Source organism: Teleopsis dalmanni, chromosome 2 (genome assembly GCF_002237135.1).
Source record: "Teleopsis dalmanni isolate 2A chromosome 2, ASM223713v2, whole genome shotgun sequence".
Classification (NCBI taxonomy): domain Eukaryota; kingdom Metazoa; phylum Arthropoda; class Insecta; order Diptera; family Diopsidae; genus Teleopsis; species Teleopsis dalmanni.
Genome location: NC_051847.1, coordinates 171,654,829 through 171,674,416, shown reverse-complemented (window position 1 = coordinate 171,674,416; position 19,588 = coordinate 171,654,829). Strand labels below are relative to the sequence as shown.

At 24.9% G+C, this 19,588-nt stretch overlaps 1 protein-coding gene across 1 annotated transcript; it reads left to right on the top strand.

Moving 5' to 3' along the window:
- Positions 1–73: 73 nt before the first annotated feature.
- Positions 74–11,473, top strand: LOC119683214 (elongation of very long chain fatty acids protein AAEL008004). The gene is made up of 6 exons (XM_038096847.1): positions 74–299; positions 9,375–9,556; positions 9,644–9,834; positions 9,954–10,028; positions 10,096–10,395; positions 11,096–11,473. Exons 2-6 carry the CDS (start codon positions 9,496–9,498, stop codon positions 11,372–11,374), a joined length of 906 nt encoding a protein of 301 aa, XP_037952775.1. The 5' UTR covers positions 74–299; positions 9,375–9,495; the 3' UTR covers positions 11,375–11,473.
- Positions 11,474–19,588: the final 8,115 nt, after the last annotated feature.

Sequence of the window (19,588 nt, the reverse complement as noted above, 5' to 3'; positions counted from 1 at the left end):
TGCGCGATCAATACAACTGGACCGAGCCAACAAAAGTATTGTTGGTTAAATTGAGTATTTTATCACAGTAGCAGCAACGATACAGCATCAGCGAATAGCACAGAGCAAACGGCGTGCGGTAGAAGTCATACTTAGTGGTGCACATTACGGTTGAAAAGCTCAGTTTGTGAATGGGTTTCGTGGGAAGCGGATGCCAGAAGTGGTGTTAAAGTGTCCATAGTTTTCTGTATAAGACATAGTAAAAGATTTCAGTGCAAGCAAATAAAACAGCGGCAACGGAGATAAATTGCAGCTGCAAGGTGAGAATTTAGCATTTGACATAAAACTAGAAATATGCTAAAAAGTGATAAATAGTGTTTTAAATTTAAAGGAATAACATATGAATATCAAGTGAATTTCAAGAATATTTAGTATGACCGAGTACCCTCCGTAGAAGGACTCAACTATTAAATGTAAAAATGAAGTGTTTTATTTTATAACAATACAGGTTGAATGTAAAAATAAGTGTGAAAGTGTACTATGAAATTCTAAAAAAAGTAGCAAAATCTTTATGGTTCACGAGAATTTTAGTATTTGAAAAACATTATAAACAACTTAATAACACATTTGATTATGTAACAAATTATAAAGGTTTGTGAGTATGAAATTTTAAAGTTCACAAACTCAGGTTATAGTATAAATACAGCGGCACTCATTTTAAGCACTAAAAGCATAAAATATAGTAAAAAAGATCATTAGAATTAAACGCAGTTTAAAAAAGAAAATATTTTTTCCTTTAAAAAATTTCATAAAAAATATATATTATACAAGTGGTTATATAAGTTATTTATATATATAAATCAATATAAAAATGTAATATGATAAATATATATACAAAACTAATGTTAGTAGGCAACCCAACCGAAGTTAGTATTTTCAGGCAGTACATGCTAATGTAAGAATCTTAGTTGCAATTATTATTATTAGAAACAATTTACTTATATAAAACATTAAGTTGCTAGAGTGAACAGTACTGAAATATTTCCTTTTATTTAAACGATTTTTATTTTATGTTGTGCTATTTATGTTGTGCTACTTTTAAAGATATATGTCGCACAGGGTCTTCAGATTGAAGACCTTTTCAGGTTAGATGAAAGTTAAATGTTGTATATAAAATGTTATAGATGTTATATATATTCTTTTACACAATCTCTACTTTTATTGTTTTGAGTTAAATTTATTTGTTTAATACTCTTAATTTTGTTAAATTTGTAGCACCGGAAATATAGGTTTTAATTTATTTTTATTCCCATTCTTCTCTGGCTACGCCACTGTCTAGATTTATTCTAGATTTCTGGCAGTTCCGAGACATAAGTAAATAAATGGATGTACAATCTGCTTTACTCTTCCTAAATTTTAAAAGATATGATCACTACTTTAAATCTTTGATTCTTATACAAATTTTCGAAAGCATAATATTTCAGAAATAAAACATTAATATATTCAATGCATAAGGTGCAGGGAAGTGAGTGTGCACTCGATTTTTAGGATTAACGAAGATAAGGAGTATTGAATTTATGCGTTACTTCAATAACTTCTGAATATCCTTCATTATTAATTTTTTGATTTCTTTGTATGTACTAATATTATAAATATATTTAGGGACTTTAATATCTGATTTAAAGTGTTAACTTTTAAAAACTCGGAAAGATTAATGGAAAATTTTTATTACAAATATATAAACTGCGATATATAATAACATAAAGTAGCATATATTGAAAGTTTTAACTCTGGTATAAGTGGAAATACCGAATTTTTGCACTTAGTTTATTATTGTTAATAAATTGTGAAGAATATTATTCAAAAAATATTTTTATTTCACAAATTACTACAATAAGTTTATTATTTTTTTGATTTTAAAGTCCTTTACGGTATTTTGTATTAGATTGTATTTAATGATTAGTCTAACATAGGAAGAGATCAGAATTTCTAAAGTTTGTACGAAATTATTTTTTTCAACTTTTATATATATAATTATAAATGATCATTTGATTTTTGCATCTAATTAAAGAAATAAACACTTTTTGCTTCCAAGTGAATAAATTATTTATTATATACAAAGTAAGCGTGGCACATATATTAAAATTTTGTTTTTATTTTTACATAAATTATGAAGATTGTTAACATTCTTATATATATAACCAAAAAAAGTCAATATTTCAAAATGTTCTAAGTTTGGTAACCTTTTTAAAGAAATAATCTTGGTCTTTCCGTGCATATATATTTTTTGTAAATATTAGTATCGACTTTAATCGTTTGTATATACTTGTTTTTTTTTCGAGATTCAGGTTGAATTTTGATTTTATATATCAAAATATATATATATATATATATTTTATATATTTTTCAATAATATGAATTAAATATATGAATAAAATGACTTGTTTAATTTGTCAATATCAAAACAAAATTAATATAAACTATAATAATAAACTGTACAGTTTACTTATAATAGATTTTTCTGTCTAATATCTAATACAACAAATACAAATGAGAACATTTATTAAAATTTATTGGAGGAAAAACGTATTAAAATCAAATAAAAAGTATTAACGTTAAATATCTTTTGCTACGATTTCCTATCAAACACGGAAATATTTATTTTAAATATGGACCGTGGTAAAATTAAGTATATACTCAATTTAGTGAATTTGTGCTGAATATTAAACTATATTTAAAATTCACCTTAGTATATTTAAATAAAATATATATAATATATAAATTATATATTTTATAAAAATTTTTGAATAGAACGAACAGGAAGCCACATATATAAATAAGACAGAACAGAAATATTACAACTTGTCTCTGCTTTTACTTTACAACCAGAAACTAACAATTGCCTATATTTAAATAATTTATATTATAAACTTTGGAAAAACATATATTTTTAAATACTACTTCTTACAATAACGATTAAAAATCAATCAATGTATTATTCTAATGTGCATTTCCAATATTTTTCCAGTTATTGTTAATAATTTTTTTGTCATTATATCGAGGCACATTATATGAAATTTCAATATAATATTATTAAATATGAAAACTTTTTATAGGCTCTTACGTTCATTTCAGTAATCCACTATCTTAAAAAAAATTAACAAAATATTTTAGCTATATTAAACACCCCGTAAATCGGATAAAAATTGTTTTAAAAATATCCACATATTACAATTTAAATTCATATAATGATAATTTTTAGAATGGTATTAAAAATTTTAGACCTTCTTCTATACCTATTTACATGTTTTTCTCTTTATCCCATGCAGAAAGGAACATTTTTGTTTCATTCCCTAAAAAAACCCAAACACATACATATGTATTTTAATTATTTATTCAATATAAAGTTATATAGAATAAATCCGTGCAATTTTTTAAATTGATTCATTAAGCAAAATCACCAAATATAATAAAGATTTATAGGTCGGTGCCATTTATTGCAGTAGTGATGAATTTTGTATCTGTTTTTATTGTTTATCTGTTTATAAAATTAAATTATTTGACAATCAATGATTGTTCTTCGTTTTCTTTCTTTATTCTTTCCTATTGTCTCTCTCTCTCTGTATCCATATTATACTCGGTACCTCTATCTGTTAGTCTCTTCCTTTATTTTTTCTTATCAGTCTTCTTATTTCATTTTATATTAATTTAGAGTGGAATGATATATAAGTGGGTTACTCTGCATTTCAATTCCTTTTGCGTATTTCATTTTTTACTCATTTCTAAATATATCTCAAAAATTAGTTAATTAGTAAAATAAATGAAACATTATTTTATAATAACGATGTTACTTTAAATGTAAGTTTACAAATATTTGTCATTTACAAACTTGTTTACAGAATATTTCTGATTCTTATATTTACAAATGATATCAAATGATTTATCAATAAGTGTGATAATCATAAACATTATTTATCTGCTTACTCATATACAAACATATCTTAATCATTTATTAATTAAAAAACTAGAATATAACATTATAATTACATTTTTATAAGATCTTCTACCCTTTAAAAAAAATATATTATAAATATATAATATAATCTTAATTGATATATTAGGACAATATAGGAAATTAGTGACACTAGCGATTTTAAGTAAAGGGCTTAGTAATTGCACGCGGTATTAACAATAAACATTTGCTGCTTTGAATTTTTACTACATTAATCGATAACCGATTACTTGCTGTTACCAAAGATTGTAAAAACTATGATTATCATAATTGTCATGTGTGCAAATGTGAACAGTTTAAAGTTAATTAAGTTTTATATGCAATTTAGCTATATATTAGAATTTCTTTCAGTTCAGTTATATTTCATGCAAATTAACCTCAGTTAAGGATGAAATTGTTAACTAAACATATTATTATTACTTAATTAAGTTAAAAGCTTTCATAATTGTTAAATCATATCGTTTCGTTCAACTATTTTAATTATAAGTTTTTGTAGTTTGCTTTTATCAACTATTTAAAGTAAATATTGTTATTGATTCCTAATAAAACTAATTAATTTAATTTGCAAATAGATGATTAAATTATTAACCTCTGTTTTTATATGTGTAAAATATATATAAAAAGTAAAAAATAAAAGTACAAAATATATCTAAAAGTAAAAATTTAAAATCCATAAAATATTCAAGATTTGATATACACTAAAGCAAGTTTATTCTATAACAATAAAAATATTTCTATTTTTATAAAGATAAAATACTTTAGAAAAAAATAAGTAAAATTAATCTAAAAAGTATGAATATTAAGTTAAACAGTTTTTTATGCATACACTCATTTGTTCCTGTCCTCGTCAAAAAATTTGATGGCATTTGCGAAAAAAAAATTAAAAGTTGCAAAATTAATTCAAATAATTTGCATAAATCAAGAATTTACATAGAAATTGTGTACTTTCAGATACTTTTAGCTATAATATCAAAAAATAGCAAGAATTGATTTTATTGATTTAAAAAATAAAAGTTTTGTTTTTATGCAAAACATAAATCCTCACGAGTCTAAGAAATATTACCTCATAAACTTAGTTTAAGTGACATTTTTCAAGGTTAAATAGAGATTTCTTTATTATTTTGCCAATTGATTGACCAAGTGGAAATTGTTCATAATTTCCCGGTCTTACATGTCTTCATACCTTTTATGAACCTTTCGGCGTGCGCAGCTCATATACAAATTTTCACACAAATATGTTCATTACTTTTCAAATATTTTCGGGGCCATGTATCTGTATTCGTAGTTTTGTTTATTTAATAAATTTGTTAGTTACTTTATATGATTAAAAAAATATAAGCACAAAAAAAAGCAAAAAGTTAAAGAAAATATATATTTAAAGCTTATGGTAGTAGTTCTGTCAGATTAGAGAAGTCAACAGCACATTAAGTAAAAAGGTAACAATATTTTGGCAAGGTCAGTTGCATGGTCTAGAGGCGCATTGACATACACGTACTTACACGCGCAAGTTGAGAATATTTGTGAATGGATTCAAATGAAATTTTTTTTAATGACGCTTGAGACACAAATTTGAAAACTTATAGTAAATACTCGATACACAATAGTATTCAATATTTCCTATATAGTTAATTAAACAAATTGAGTTGATTTTAGCACCTTTAAGCCTCATACCTGTCTTGCTCCACAAAGTTTTAAAAATTGACCCAGTGCTTGCGCCATCATTCCAGTCATTGTTTGTCAAAGTTTGTTGACAAAACCATAAAATTGTCAAATAAGAGTTGTAAAAATTTAATGCTTTTAAGATATTAAAAGGAAAACATCACCAACAGAAGAAGTCAAAATGAAATGTAAAAATTATTACAAAAAGATAGATATTCTAAAATCTAACACAAATATATCAAACAGTGAATAAGTTGATTTGAATACACCGACATTTCTTTGTAAATTAAATACTCACTTTTAAAAGTTATTTGTCTATAGGTATGACTTAAGTGTATTAAAAGTTAGACTTGGTTAAATCAGATGCCGGTTACATTCAAAAAAAAGTTTCATTATTTTTACGATAATTTTTATTCCATTTTCTATTTTTATTTAAGGTACGCAATGAGGTTAAAAATATGTGGCACATTTGCACTTTTCAAAATTATTGCGAACTTACGAAGAAATTCGACTAAAAAATAGTCACAAAATAAATACGTTGAGAAATTTGGCGGATAGGAGTACCCATCTTAAAATTTTTAATTCGTAATAATGAACATAATTAACTGTTACATGACAATTTTACTTTTCATGATAGTGAAAAGATGATATCTTGACTTATATATGAATAGTAAAAAACCTAAGTAAATAAGAGAAATACAATGGGTTGATAGCAACCGACTAAGAAGAGAGCTACAAGATGAAATAAAATATGTAACTAATATTATACTATAACAATTACACTGAATTGAATGAAGGAAAATTTTTTGTTTAGCAAACAAACCATATGTAGTATTTGCATTTTCATAGAGAGTCTCTAAGAAAATGCAAATTGATTTAACATCGCTAGTTGAATTAGTTCTCATCTCACCAGACTACCAGATCATGCTTTTTGGAGTTAACATGTATTGTATAAATACCTAACCCCATAGTAAAAGGTAAGTAGGAGTAGGAGTAGTAAAAGGTATGGTGTAGGAAATAGATTTTGATGAAAACAAAAAAGTTAAAAAAAAATAAAAAGTTAAGAAATAAGAATAAATATAGGCTTCAAAGTTATAATTATAGAAAAAAAAACATAATGTGTCATTTTGAAAATATGTAGAGAAGTAATTTGGCTAGATGTATTTATAAATATCAAGGCAGAAATTAATTTTAATATAACAACAATTGAATTTAAATTATATATAAGAAAACAAACGATTTCTTATATATGAAATGCAATAGTTGATATTCTGGTCTAAAATAGTGTTTTCGCTATCTGTTCCTTTGAAACAGCTCGTAAAACTGTCTTTTCACATTAGGTCCACATAAAGCGTTTTAGTAACTTACGTCTTCTCTTAAGACGGGACTTTAGTTAATTAATGAAAATTGTACATTAAATTTTTTTTATAAAAATCTGTAGCGCAAATTGTACAAAATATATATGTTTAATATTATTTTTTAGGTTAAACGTTTTTTAGGTTAAACTTATGTATATTTATTGTAACAACGTTTTATATTGCTGAAAATCCAAATCGTTTTTAATACATTGTGAGCTATTATTCATTTCTGAAAAGGTATTATTAGAATGTGAACTCAATTTTCATAAATACCCAATTTTCATAAATAAATTTTTTGTTATTGCATTATAATAAATTTATGAGAAATTTTATATTTATTGAGAAAATTTATTTTAATTAATATATTATATACCATCACAATAATAGTTTACTAGCTTAAAACTTTTATTGGATAACACTTGTGTCCATACACATCAAATTTCAATGTATTAGTTTATTAGTTTAGTATTGCTAATCCTATTAGCCACAACATTAGCTTGAATAGAATTTAATTTTATCTTTGAAACTATTCAAATCAAATTTCCAGTAAATATTTTTAACATAATACTATGAAAATTAATTTGAAAGCATATATTTATTGAATATATAGTATCGTTCCAATAGGCAATGAGTTATCAAATAAAAGTTTGTTTGTATTCAAAATGATGCCTGTTAGAAATATTATTCGAATAGGTATAATTTTCTATATAAATGTTACATAAAAAGCAATTTGTTATATAGAACTTTAAAAGGAACACGCATTAATTTTGAATTAAATTTCATAATGCCTAGTTCTTGTATATAGAAAGAAGCATTTCAGTAGTAAGATCGACTGAGCAATATTCCTTAGCTAAAATATTTACACAAAATTTTTATTTTAAGTTAAATTAAATGTCAGTACCAAGAGCTAAAAGCAATCCATTCCGGGCACATCTTCCATAATTTGTTAAAAGTGAATTGAACTACTATTCCAATATTTTATAAAGTAATTCGTTGTGTCTTTTTAATCTTTTTTTAAGAAGTCCTTTTGGAATATTTAATTTAGTGAAAGATAAACTGCTTGTATTGAAACTTGCTTCTAAAGTAAATCAATGAGTTTAGTTATCATTTGTCATTTGTCCACCACAAACTCAGATTATAACCAGTTTTTTAGATTGCTTCTCGAAAATTTTTCGGTATAATCAAAGAAAGCCAGAGTTCAAATTATTCGGACTAAATAATATTTTTTCATGTTAAATGATTAATATTCAGATACTAAAACAAAATATTCCAGATAGATATCAAGTCGCGCCAACATCAATTAAGAGATTTTTAATCTATATTAAAGAACTTGCTTAACTGACACATATATGTGAAAAATGTCGGTCCTCAATCAAAACTTTTTATAATTCTAACCACGCACATCTAGTGTTACTCGTTCAACACAAATATGACATAAATTAAGCCAAGTTAACATTAAATCACTTTAAATACTTTTGTATACATAGTCGCTTTGTCTTATAATTTAAAACTTTTTTTGATAAATCAGTTAAACTGAAAGATAGCTTTAAGAACCACCAAAAATATATCACAAAAGCTTTTGAAGCAAAAATATTACAAACAATTTTTTTAAAATAAAAAAAATATTTAATATTTTAATATTTTATATGTCCTATATGCAGATCATATGTATATGATCTATCAGCGAGTATATATTAAATATATATTTAATATTTCCTATAGCTTTGAGAAATTGAAAAAATTGTTTTTTTATATATTTTATTAAAAGTAATAGTCTTTAGAGTTTTTATAAGTTTATAGGTATTGAAATGTCATTACAAGCCTTACCGTGTAGGTGACTATTTTAACCTCTAACCCAAAATCTTCAAGATGTGATTTCTGTAGTTACCTTTCTACAATAAACAGTTTAAACACAAAATAAGTTTTTTACTAAAATCTAAAATAAGTTTTATATTTTATATATTTAATACATTATTTTCGTAAAAAATTTTCTAAACATTTTTCTAAAAAATTCTAAGAATATATTAATCAAAAACCAATTATTAAGTTCGCATCTACAGGTTGCTGACTATAGCGTACACTACACTAATTCATAACTTTGCGTAAGATATTTATTTTTGTATATATTTTTACTTGTTATTATTTTCATAATCCAAGATAATTTATGTACTTATTAATGAGAGACCATACGTGCTTATATTTGGTGCATATAGATACACCTATATGAGTACATTAGCAGTTATTATCTGAAATTAATTTTACTCGGAAGTTAGTATAAACAGACTAAAAAGCAACAACAAAATCATAACAAATGAAATCATTAAAATTTATGATTATATAATTTCGATTTTATTCTTATATTGCAGAATTGGTTTTGAATATTTTGAGTAGCACAGCGGCATTGAAAAACCTTCAAAAGAACAAACAAATTATTTAGACAGACTCAGCAAATTTTGTACCCATACAGACAGATTTTTCTAAATTAAAATGGCAGAGTTAAATGCTACACAAACCGATTACTGGAACTTCCTCTTCACAGAACTGGCCGGTAAGTAATCATGGATATACTAAGCAAAACTATTAATACGTAATGCAACTGTAACGAATCACATTTAAATGCTGTAATATTTTACAGATGAACGTACAAATGATTGGTTCTTAATTAAATCACCCGTGCCGATACTGACCATAATTATTTGCTATTTATACTTTGTGTTGAATTGGGGGCCGCGTTTCATGAAGGACAGAAAACCATTTAAATTGGAAAAGACGCTGATGGTGTATAATTTCTTTCAAGTTTTGTTGAGTATATGGATGGTATATGAGGTCAGTAGGCCAATTTCCATCTCTTCAACAAAATCGAGGCTTGGTTTATCATTAATTTATTTTATAAACATAGATATATACTAATAATTTATTGATTAAAATTGTTTTTATTACTTTAGGGCGTTGTTATTTGGCAATACTACAGTTGGCGTTGTCAGCCTGTTGATCGCTCCAGAACACCAAAAGCTTATAGAGTAAGTAGCACATTATATATTCCTATCTAGAAATTTTCTAAATGAAGTTTACTTTTCTATATTATAGGAAGCACGTGTAGTCTATGTCTACTACTTGGCCAAGATTACTGAACTATTGGATACAATTTTCTTTGTTTTACGTAAAAATGAACGTCAGGTCACATTTTTGCATGTATATCACCACACTGTTATGCCAATGATTTCATGGGGCACCACCAAATACTTCCCCGGCGGACACGGTACATTTATCGGCTGGATTAATTCATTTGTACATATTATTATGTATACTTACTACTTCTTATCCGCATTTGGACCAAAAGTACAAAAATATTTGTGGTGGAAAAAATATATCACAAACTTGCAAATGGTAAATAGAATTTAGTTAAGAAGAACAAGCACATTTTTACATGTAACTTACTTATTTATATGGCACTTTGGCACGAGTTAAGTTGACTCGATTAGAATTTAACAAGCAGTATAAAAATATTTCTAAACCTATTTAAACCTATTTTAACGTTTTTAAAATTCAAGTAAAGAGCTGAAGAACTATATTAAGAGTCGAACTTTTTGTAGTAAATCTCGTAATTTCTTTTATAATATATACTAATGTTTAAAAGTAAATACAGTAGATTATCATTATTTCACATTAGCATTTCAATGCAAATCTGTATCCGTCTTAATATATTTTATACAGTACTTATAAAATTTGCTTAAGGTTTAATATCATTTTTACTCTAATTTTTTTTTTTGAAAAATACAGTATTTTATTGAAATGGAAATGTCATCACTAAAATATCAATAACTGAAATATCAATTTTTCATTTCCCATATAATTTAATCATTCGTTCAATAGTTGGTACTTATTTCTTGCCAATGAAGTTATACAACTGAGCCGTAATCAGATTAAACGCACATGTCAAGAGTACCGCTTTCGGATACCAAAAAAAAAATTTAATTGTTTTTCACGCCTATTTTTTGTACATACATTATTTACGCGCACATATCAATGAAAATATGTTTTTATACGAATTTCTTAATCAAACATTTATTTTTATACAATTTTACAGATTCAATTTTGCATGGCCTTCATTCATCAGACACAATTGTTGTATACAGACTGTGGTTATCCCAGATGGTCTGTTTGCTTCACATTGCCCAACGCAGTCTTCTTCTATTTCCTCTTCAATGACTTTTACCAGAAATCATATAAGAAATCAGCAGCTATCAAAGCAGAAAAAGCTAAAATGAAGGAACTCAATAACAACAATGATGTTAATGCCAAAAATCTTAATGGACCCACGCCAGCTATCAGCAAAATTACCACAGAAGAAAAGAAAGCACTGTAAAGTGTCAAATCCATAGTAGATGTGACATGATCTACATAATGTATTATATATAATATGTACTTTAAACTACTCATGGTATTACTATGAAGAATATTTGCAATTCTGTGTGGCATCTGAGAATAGTTGAACTATTATTGGATCTATATTGTTATGTATTTTGTTAGGTAATTTTTCACAATTTTTTATATGAAACTATAGATGTCTACTGTAGAAGACTTCTTTTAAATATATATATATAAATTAGTTAATATTAGTTGCCGCCTATTATTATAAGTAAAAGTATTTAGAGTGTGGGAAAATGTGTTTTATAATTTTTCTACTCTAGTGAAAATTAGTTTTCGATTAGTTTAATGATATAAACTATTTCTGTAAATAAGTAAAATTAGATTTTATATACCGGTATGTAAAGTAAGAAATCAAACGAAACGAAAATAAACATTTTTTTATAAAAAAACAAACCTATTTTTCTTTTTCTTTTTTTTTTATTCTGATGATAATTTATAATAATAATCGTAAATAATAATAATATATTGGATTAATCTATTTGAATTAGCTATTTTAATTTAAGTAATATTATTAATTACTCTCAAACTTAAAATTCTAAAAGCACTTCAACTTTTTTATCTAGTATTATAGTGAATTAACAAAGTACCAAAAAGTTAAATAGTAATGTCATATATGCCAAGGTATTGGAAAAACGACTACAAATAGTATACTAAACCTTAATATTTATTATTGTATTATAATTATTCATTTCATTATGTATTAATGTATAATTTGTATTTTTTAGTAGGTTTTGGTACATCTTTTTGGTACATTAAACCAATCATTATTTTGATTTTCTGAAATCCAAATGATTAACTATTGATAAAGACATACTGTTTTACTTTATGCGTTATAACAAAGTTTCTACTACCCTTTCGATATTCGCACTACGAAGACTCAACTATCATATAAATAATCATACAAATGAAGCAGATAAAGGAGATAGTACATATATAAGAATTGTAAGCTTAACAACTAAATTCATTGAAGGTATAGGTATTAATAAAAATCATTGAAAATCAAATTAAACATAATATAAAGTTAAATTTAACTCAAGAAAGTTTATTATTATGCTATTTAATTTAACATTTCTAAGAATTAGCTGGACTTTTTTATTTAAAAATTGAGGTTTAATGTGATTCTTTATTATTTATTCCTTTTTTGTTTTTAATACTTGCACATGTGATAGTCAAATTAGATTATTATGGGGTAGCACTTTCCTAATCGCAATATATAATTACTGTATAATTGTGCTATTTTGACCCAATTATTTTGGATAATTTTGCATAATAAATGCAACTAATTGCTATACAATTAGCGAGTCAATTGCGTAATATCGCTGATTGGGTTAATGTAATTAAATTGTCACATAAAATTTGAATAAAATTTTATTGAAATATGTTATTAATATGTAGATTCTTAGAAATTTTACTCATCAGTAAGCGGAAAAAAATTCATGAAAAATACAAAAAAATTTTAATTTTAATTTTCTTAAATTATTTAACACTCTGTCTTCTAGAAGAAAATATAAAGAATTTGTAAAATGTGACATTACGACATATCCATTAGAAAAACAAGTACAATATATGACAACACCTTTTTTCATTTCTGTTAAAAGTTGTAACCAATAATTGTTCGAGGACTTAGAATTCATATAACTTATCACTCTACAAATAAAAGTCAGAAAACCTAAATTATAAATAAATAATGAAAGTAACTAAACTTATACTATGTTCAGACTTCCAAATTTCTCTAATTTTTTTATAATGAAATTTAGTTGATTTGGAAAGTGTTCGTACTGTACCAAATTAAGGAAATCATATGTTTTTTGTTTACATATCAAATGTTAAAAATTATCTTTTCAAAACATTAAAACTAAACATTTTATGAAAAAAAACAACTTAATTTCACTGAAATGAAGACGAAATTAAGGTTTTTGCTAAATTAAGGTGTGCGTGAACATTATATACAAATTATACAAATAAAGTAACTAAATGATATTACTTTTTATTAGTCTGGACGACATAGTATATCTATAACGGAAATAGTATTGCTTAATATATTTAACATCATTTGTATTTTTTTTCAAAATGTAGTTTTGGTTTATAATAGAGGTAGTTTCTCCAAAGAGTCTCTATACTCTTTGAAAAATAAATAGTGCAATACTTTTAATATACTAAAGGATATTTTCAATCTCAAAATTTTCGTAAAACTGCTTAATATATTTGCATACCGGATAAATTGAAATAACAATTTCTTTGCAAATATCACAAATAAAAAATTGGATTTGCATACAAGAAAAAGTTTATTAACGTATCTTGCTCAATAAGTTTATTAAAATAACATATTTACTTGTAAGGTACAAGTATATAAAAATGTAAAAAGACTTTCTTGAACATAATTCTGTTCATTTATATATTATTTATTAATTATTAATAACTTCATTTTATAACTAAATTTAACTAAATAAGAGCGACCTATAAATTAATTTTTTTAAACAAGAATAAATATGAAAGTGGTGGAATATTGTATATTATGAAATAAATTATTTAGCTAAAATTTATAAAATTTTAAGATATATTATTACATTCTATATTATCACATTATAAATTAAAAAATTATGGAAAGCTTTCGATGAACTGTTTTTAATATATATTTTTACAAATAAAACTATTATAAATAGTCAAAAATTTCTACCCCTTTGGTAACTCGTCCTGAAAAGTAGATATCTAGATTATTTCTTTATTTTTTTTTTTAAATTTTTTTATAGAATTATAATAATAAAACTTCTGTGTGCCATTTTTAATAGTTATAATAATTAACTTCTAAAATATCCCAATACAAATAGTGTTTGGATCATGTAATTTGTATTATTCGATTTGTAAACAAAAAATATATTATTTTCTTAATTTGGTGCAGTATGCATACTTTCCAAAGTAACTTAATTTAATTTTAACGAAATTAAGGAAATTTGTCTGTTTGAATATAGTATTAGTAGTTACAGCACAACAAAAACTTTTCTTCACTTTTTCTATGAAAATCAATGAATTAATATATTTTTATAAGAAGATTATATTAATTTACATTAAAATTTGTGCATATAAATTAGTATATTTTTTTTAAACTCGCTTAACGCTTTTCGAAACTAGTAAATTACTACTAGTATATTTTAATATTTTCTTAAATATATATTTAAAAATCTTAATACCTTTCATTAAAATTGCATACTAAATAGTGAAAATCAGATATGTGATACTATATCTATTTATAAAATATTCGAAACGTGTTTTACGAAAAATCTACAAATTTCTGTGTTAACAACCACCAAACTGTTTTAAAATCAAAAACAAATTAAAAGTTAAGATAATATTTTTTAATATCAAATGTTCCAAAAGACCCAAACAAGGCCTTGGAAATCATTTGAATTCTTAACTTCTAGAACAAGAACCAACAAATATTAATTAATTAATTAATTTTGAAAAAAATCACATAAACACACAAATACAAAATTTAAATTTTATGCATAATATTGAATCATTTCATTTTTATATATAAAAAGATATTTAAAAAAAAAATAATTGTTTGAAAAATTGATAAACAATAAGACAAAAAATTTGTACGGAAGAACACAGAACACAGTTTAATTCACACACTTATTCACACACACAAATATAATTAAAGTCAGGCTTTGAGACAGACTGGAACCATGTGAGTTAGCACTTAAATAAAAAAATTCTTTTTAAATTTGAATACAATTTTTTATAATACCGGCGTGTGTCCATGCAGCCATTGTTTTTTAAAGTGTAAGATAATTATGTGTATTGTAATTATGTTAAAAACCAAAAAAGTATATGATAATAATACTTCATTTTTCTTTATTTATAAGCAATTATATATTTAGAATATTAGTACATTAATACATTCAATGTATAAGAAGTCATAAATTGATTTTATTGATTTAAATAAATATTCGTATATTTCTTTGTTTCTGCATTTTTGTAGTTTGCAACTTCTTCCGGAAACAAAATTTGAATTTTAATCACTTAAAAACCCAAGTCGTTGGTAAGCTTATACACTCAATTAAATATTGAGTTTAAAGCATAAAAAATAAAATCACATTAAATCAAGCCGGTCCGGTTGATTTAACCATGATCTTGACCAAGCTCGCAACAGAAATGAACACAGACAAAACCTCACTTAAATTATTTTATATAAAAAAAAACAGAAATTATTAATATTCATGATTTTATGCTGTTGAATACAATGCCATGAAATCCGCAATTTATATCGAATTTGTTTATTTAATGAGAGATAAAGAGAAATATGCATAAAAATTAAAGCATTGATTAAGATAAGTTACTTATGACTTCATGTATTATTTGCATCAAACATTTTTTTTAGATTTAAACAAAGAATTAAAAATTTTATTGAATGTAAAATATATAAGCACCATTCTTAAATTTCATATATTTGTTATTTTTATAATAAAGATCACTTTATTATTTTTTATATAAATTATTATATTTTATATACTTCGTAACAAATAATGCATGATTTACTCATGTTTCTTACTACATTTATATTCAATACTCATATTTCCGTACATACATTTAGGCGCTCATAGAAATCAACAATTTTTGAAATTAAACTTATTTCAAGTATAATTTGGAATAATTATTTCATTTTATATATTTAAAAATTTACATTAGCTCGTAATAATTTCAAATTAAAAGTTATTTTTGTGCTACGACAATAGAGAAATTCACGCGAACATTTTCGAATAGAGAAGTTCACGCTATACTACAGTTCCATTTCTGAGAGTGCCAGTCACAAATTATATTAGAATGGACAATAAAACTAATACATGTTTTTAAAGACCTCTAATGATGGCTATTTTAGAGTATCAAAAATCACTATATGATTACCAAAGAATTCTCTTGATTAAAAATATAAAAAATTTTTTGATTTTAAAATTTTCACTCCCCTCTTTTTTTACTAATTATTAATTTAATCACTAGTTCTCCATAATAGGTTAAAGCTAGAATAGAAATGACTAAAATTATATTTATTCACATTTTTTCTAGTTTTGTCTTTTGTGGTAGTACCTGGTAGAGATAAATTATTGTTAAATCCCAGTTTCACTTTTTTATTGCAAAGTACACACGTTAAGAAGGTGCAAATATTGACAGACTGGTGCAAAATCTCCATGTTTACTGAAATCAAGAACATCTTTCTTTCTTCTCTTATCTAATCAAATCTATCCAATCTAGCAAACAAAGTTCTACCAAATATTTTAGTCTACGATATTAGTTCATAAAATATTTGTCAACGCAATGGCGAATTTATTTATATTCGCAAATAGTTTACACATTTGTATTAAAATATATTCATTGATTTATGATTTATGTCCATTTCGAAACCTCTATGGATATTTAAACCGCTAGTCAACCCCTTTAATATTCCAATTGATTCGATAATGTCAATAATTTTTCATGCGACTTAAAGAAAAATGTTTCCAAAATTTTTATACTTAATTTCTTTTTATTCCTCTATAGACGTTAGTAATCGACATTTTAAAAACTATAAGCGATTAAAATAATCATTATACACCTTATTACTTTCGTAACCATAAGTTGAGTAATTTATGAGTATTTGGTGATAAGTAATGTATTTCGATACATATAAAATTACAATATAAAATTCAATACTAGTGATTTTGTTTATTATGTTATATCTTCACTACTTTATTTAATTATTTATACAATTAAAGTTTATGTAGGACTAAAATTATATCTTTACTGCTTTGTTTAATTATTTATTATTTAAGAATCAATAATAGATTAATTACAAACAAAAAGTTACGAAAGCGAAAAACATATAAAAATTTAAAAGTCTAAAGTATTTAACCAAGAAACAATGTAAGCGACAGTCTGATCCGATTAATTAACATACGTAGATACTTTTAACTGGTTGTTGGTATGACATCCATATGCTATTTAAATTACGATATGCTTTCTTTAATAAGCTTAGATTGGCTACAGGGGCCTTTTGTGGGAATAGTGAGCTGGATCTTTCAGAATATCCATATCTTCGACATATCTTCATATATTTGGAATTTGCACTCACACAGATTTTATCTAAGGATAAAGCAAAATAATAAATAAATTTAAACGTACCTTAGTACATGCATTCGCTATAATACGGACAGTAAAATAGCACAGTAAAAGTGTAAATTCTTTTTTACAGTTAAAAGCCATATTTTCGACTAAAGCTAAAGATAATTTGGACGAGTACTTGAGAAGTGCAATCATGTGTACAAATTAATCTACAATAATAAATTCAGATAATCAAGCGAGCTAAAAACAAAACAATAAATTAATGAGCTGCAAATTGCAATAAATAGACCAAATTAAAATGATTAATACTTATTTTAATTAAACAATTATACACTGAATTCAGGAATCTGAATTTGAGTCTATTGAATCGGTTTTAATTATTTATATTTCGTGTGATTTGTATTTTAATTGAATAATTAAAATAAAATTACTCTTATAAGAATCTGAAATCATCAGCTTTCTCATTGCACATTGATAAATAAATTAATTAATTCTGATATGAATATACAATTTTTAGTCTATATTTTAAATCAAGAATCAATAAATGCAATACAATGTGTATGATAGAGATTAATTATTATTAAATAATAGGCTATGAATGTACCCTGACCTAAAAGATCTATTGTGCGCCTAAAGGCCCAACTAAGACAATTCTAGACTATTTATAAATCTTGTAATTGCTGTGGGCATAATTTTACCTATTTGATTTGGGACTAAAATCCCAATTCCAAGGTACGTCTTGCCGCCACTGGGCAATTGCATAAAATATGTTTTCCTCATGACAGAGTAGACAGGAGTGACTATCTACCGCACCTATAATCTTCTTGTAATAATTAAGTCTACAGTGTCCTGTAAGAAGTTCAATGTAGATTTTAATGTCGTTTCTGCTAAGACCAAGGATAGCATCAACTTTGATGTGTTCAGGATCAATGAATTTTTTTGAATGTCACATACCTGTTTGGGCTCTCCAATGTTCAAATAGATGTTGTTTCTCCCGTTCACATAATAAGTTATTTGTGAAGCTATTTGTTATACCGCAGAAGGGCTCTGGATCAATGAAAGGAGTACAGGGGAGTACATTACATTAAGTACATTAAGTAAAATATAATAAAATAACCGAGAGGAATTGAGATTTTACATTGAGTTTTAAACACAACTGTTAGTCAATCATCAAATAATCGTTTTCAATAAGGCAATGCATTACATAAAAGTGATGGATCTTTTTTTCTTGTTTCTCCAGTAGATTTAAATAATTTTTTCCTCAATCATTGGAAAAACTTGGCTAATAGAAGAGACGAAGAATATGAAGGTGTACCGATATAAGAAATTAGTTAAGGATATTTGTTTTTAAATTGATAAGGATGAAAATGTAGATTATAAAGATAATGAGTTCAGACAAAACATTGTATGTTGTTTCATATTATACACAATTTTATTGCATAAAAAAAAATTGGTCAAATATCTAAAATTGTAGTTTATAAAAAGGAGCTTGCAAGCCTTGTTTTAAATTAAACCCACGCTGGGTACGCTATTTGATGGCGTTGATGATAATGATTGGACAATTTTATAGAACCTGTTGAATTTATTGTATTCTCTACACCAGTTAGGGAATCTTCATTAATATTAATTGTTTTATCTTTTTATAGTTACTTAATACATTTTTAAGATACTTCAATATTTATAATAAATGTTAGAATAAGAGCTAATCTACCTGCGTCGTAATATATTTTTTATCTTAACTATGTATAGGTTCGGATCCTTTGATTTGTATTGTATTTTCTTACATTGTAATTAATAGCCCAACATATCTAATGTTGTGGCTTCAAATTATAATAAATTTATGAATTTTAAGTATATTATTTACATATATATTTCTAATTAAATATTCAACATATTTCTGATTCCGGCAAAAAAAATATTTTGCAAAGCATACTCAACTTTGATAAACTTTCAGTTTTTTCATATTATTCGAGAAATAAAACAGCTCAGTTGCTAGTTGATTATGTAAGTTTGTTTATAAAATTATGTAGATTTCAAATATAAACATTGATAA

What these genes read in the sequence shown, in the direction of transcription:
- LOC119683214 (XM_038096847.1), top strand. Translation starts at nt 9,496, where the DNA reads ATGGCAGAGTTAAATGCTACACAAACCGATTACTGGAACTTCCTCTTC. An exon ending in CCTCTTCACAGAACTGGCCG is followed by an intron (nt 9,557 to 9,643) that starts GTAAGTAATCAT and finishes AATATTTTACAG; the next exon opens with ATGAACGTACAAATGATTGG. An exon ending in GAACACCAAAAGCTTATAGA is followed by an intron (nt 10,029 to 10,095) that starts GTAAGTAGCACA and finishes TCTATATTATAG; the next exon opens with GAAGCACGTGTAGTCTATGT.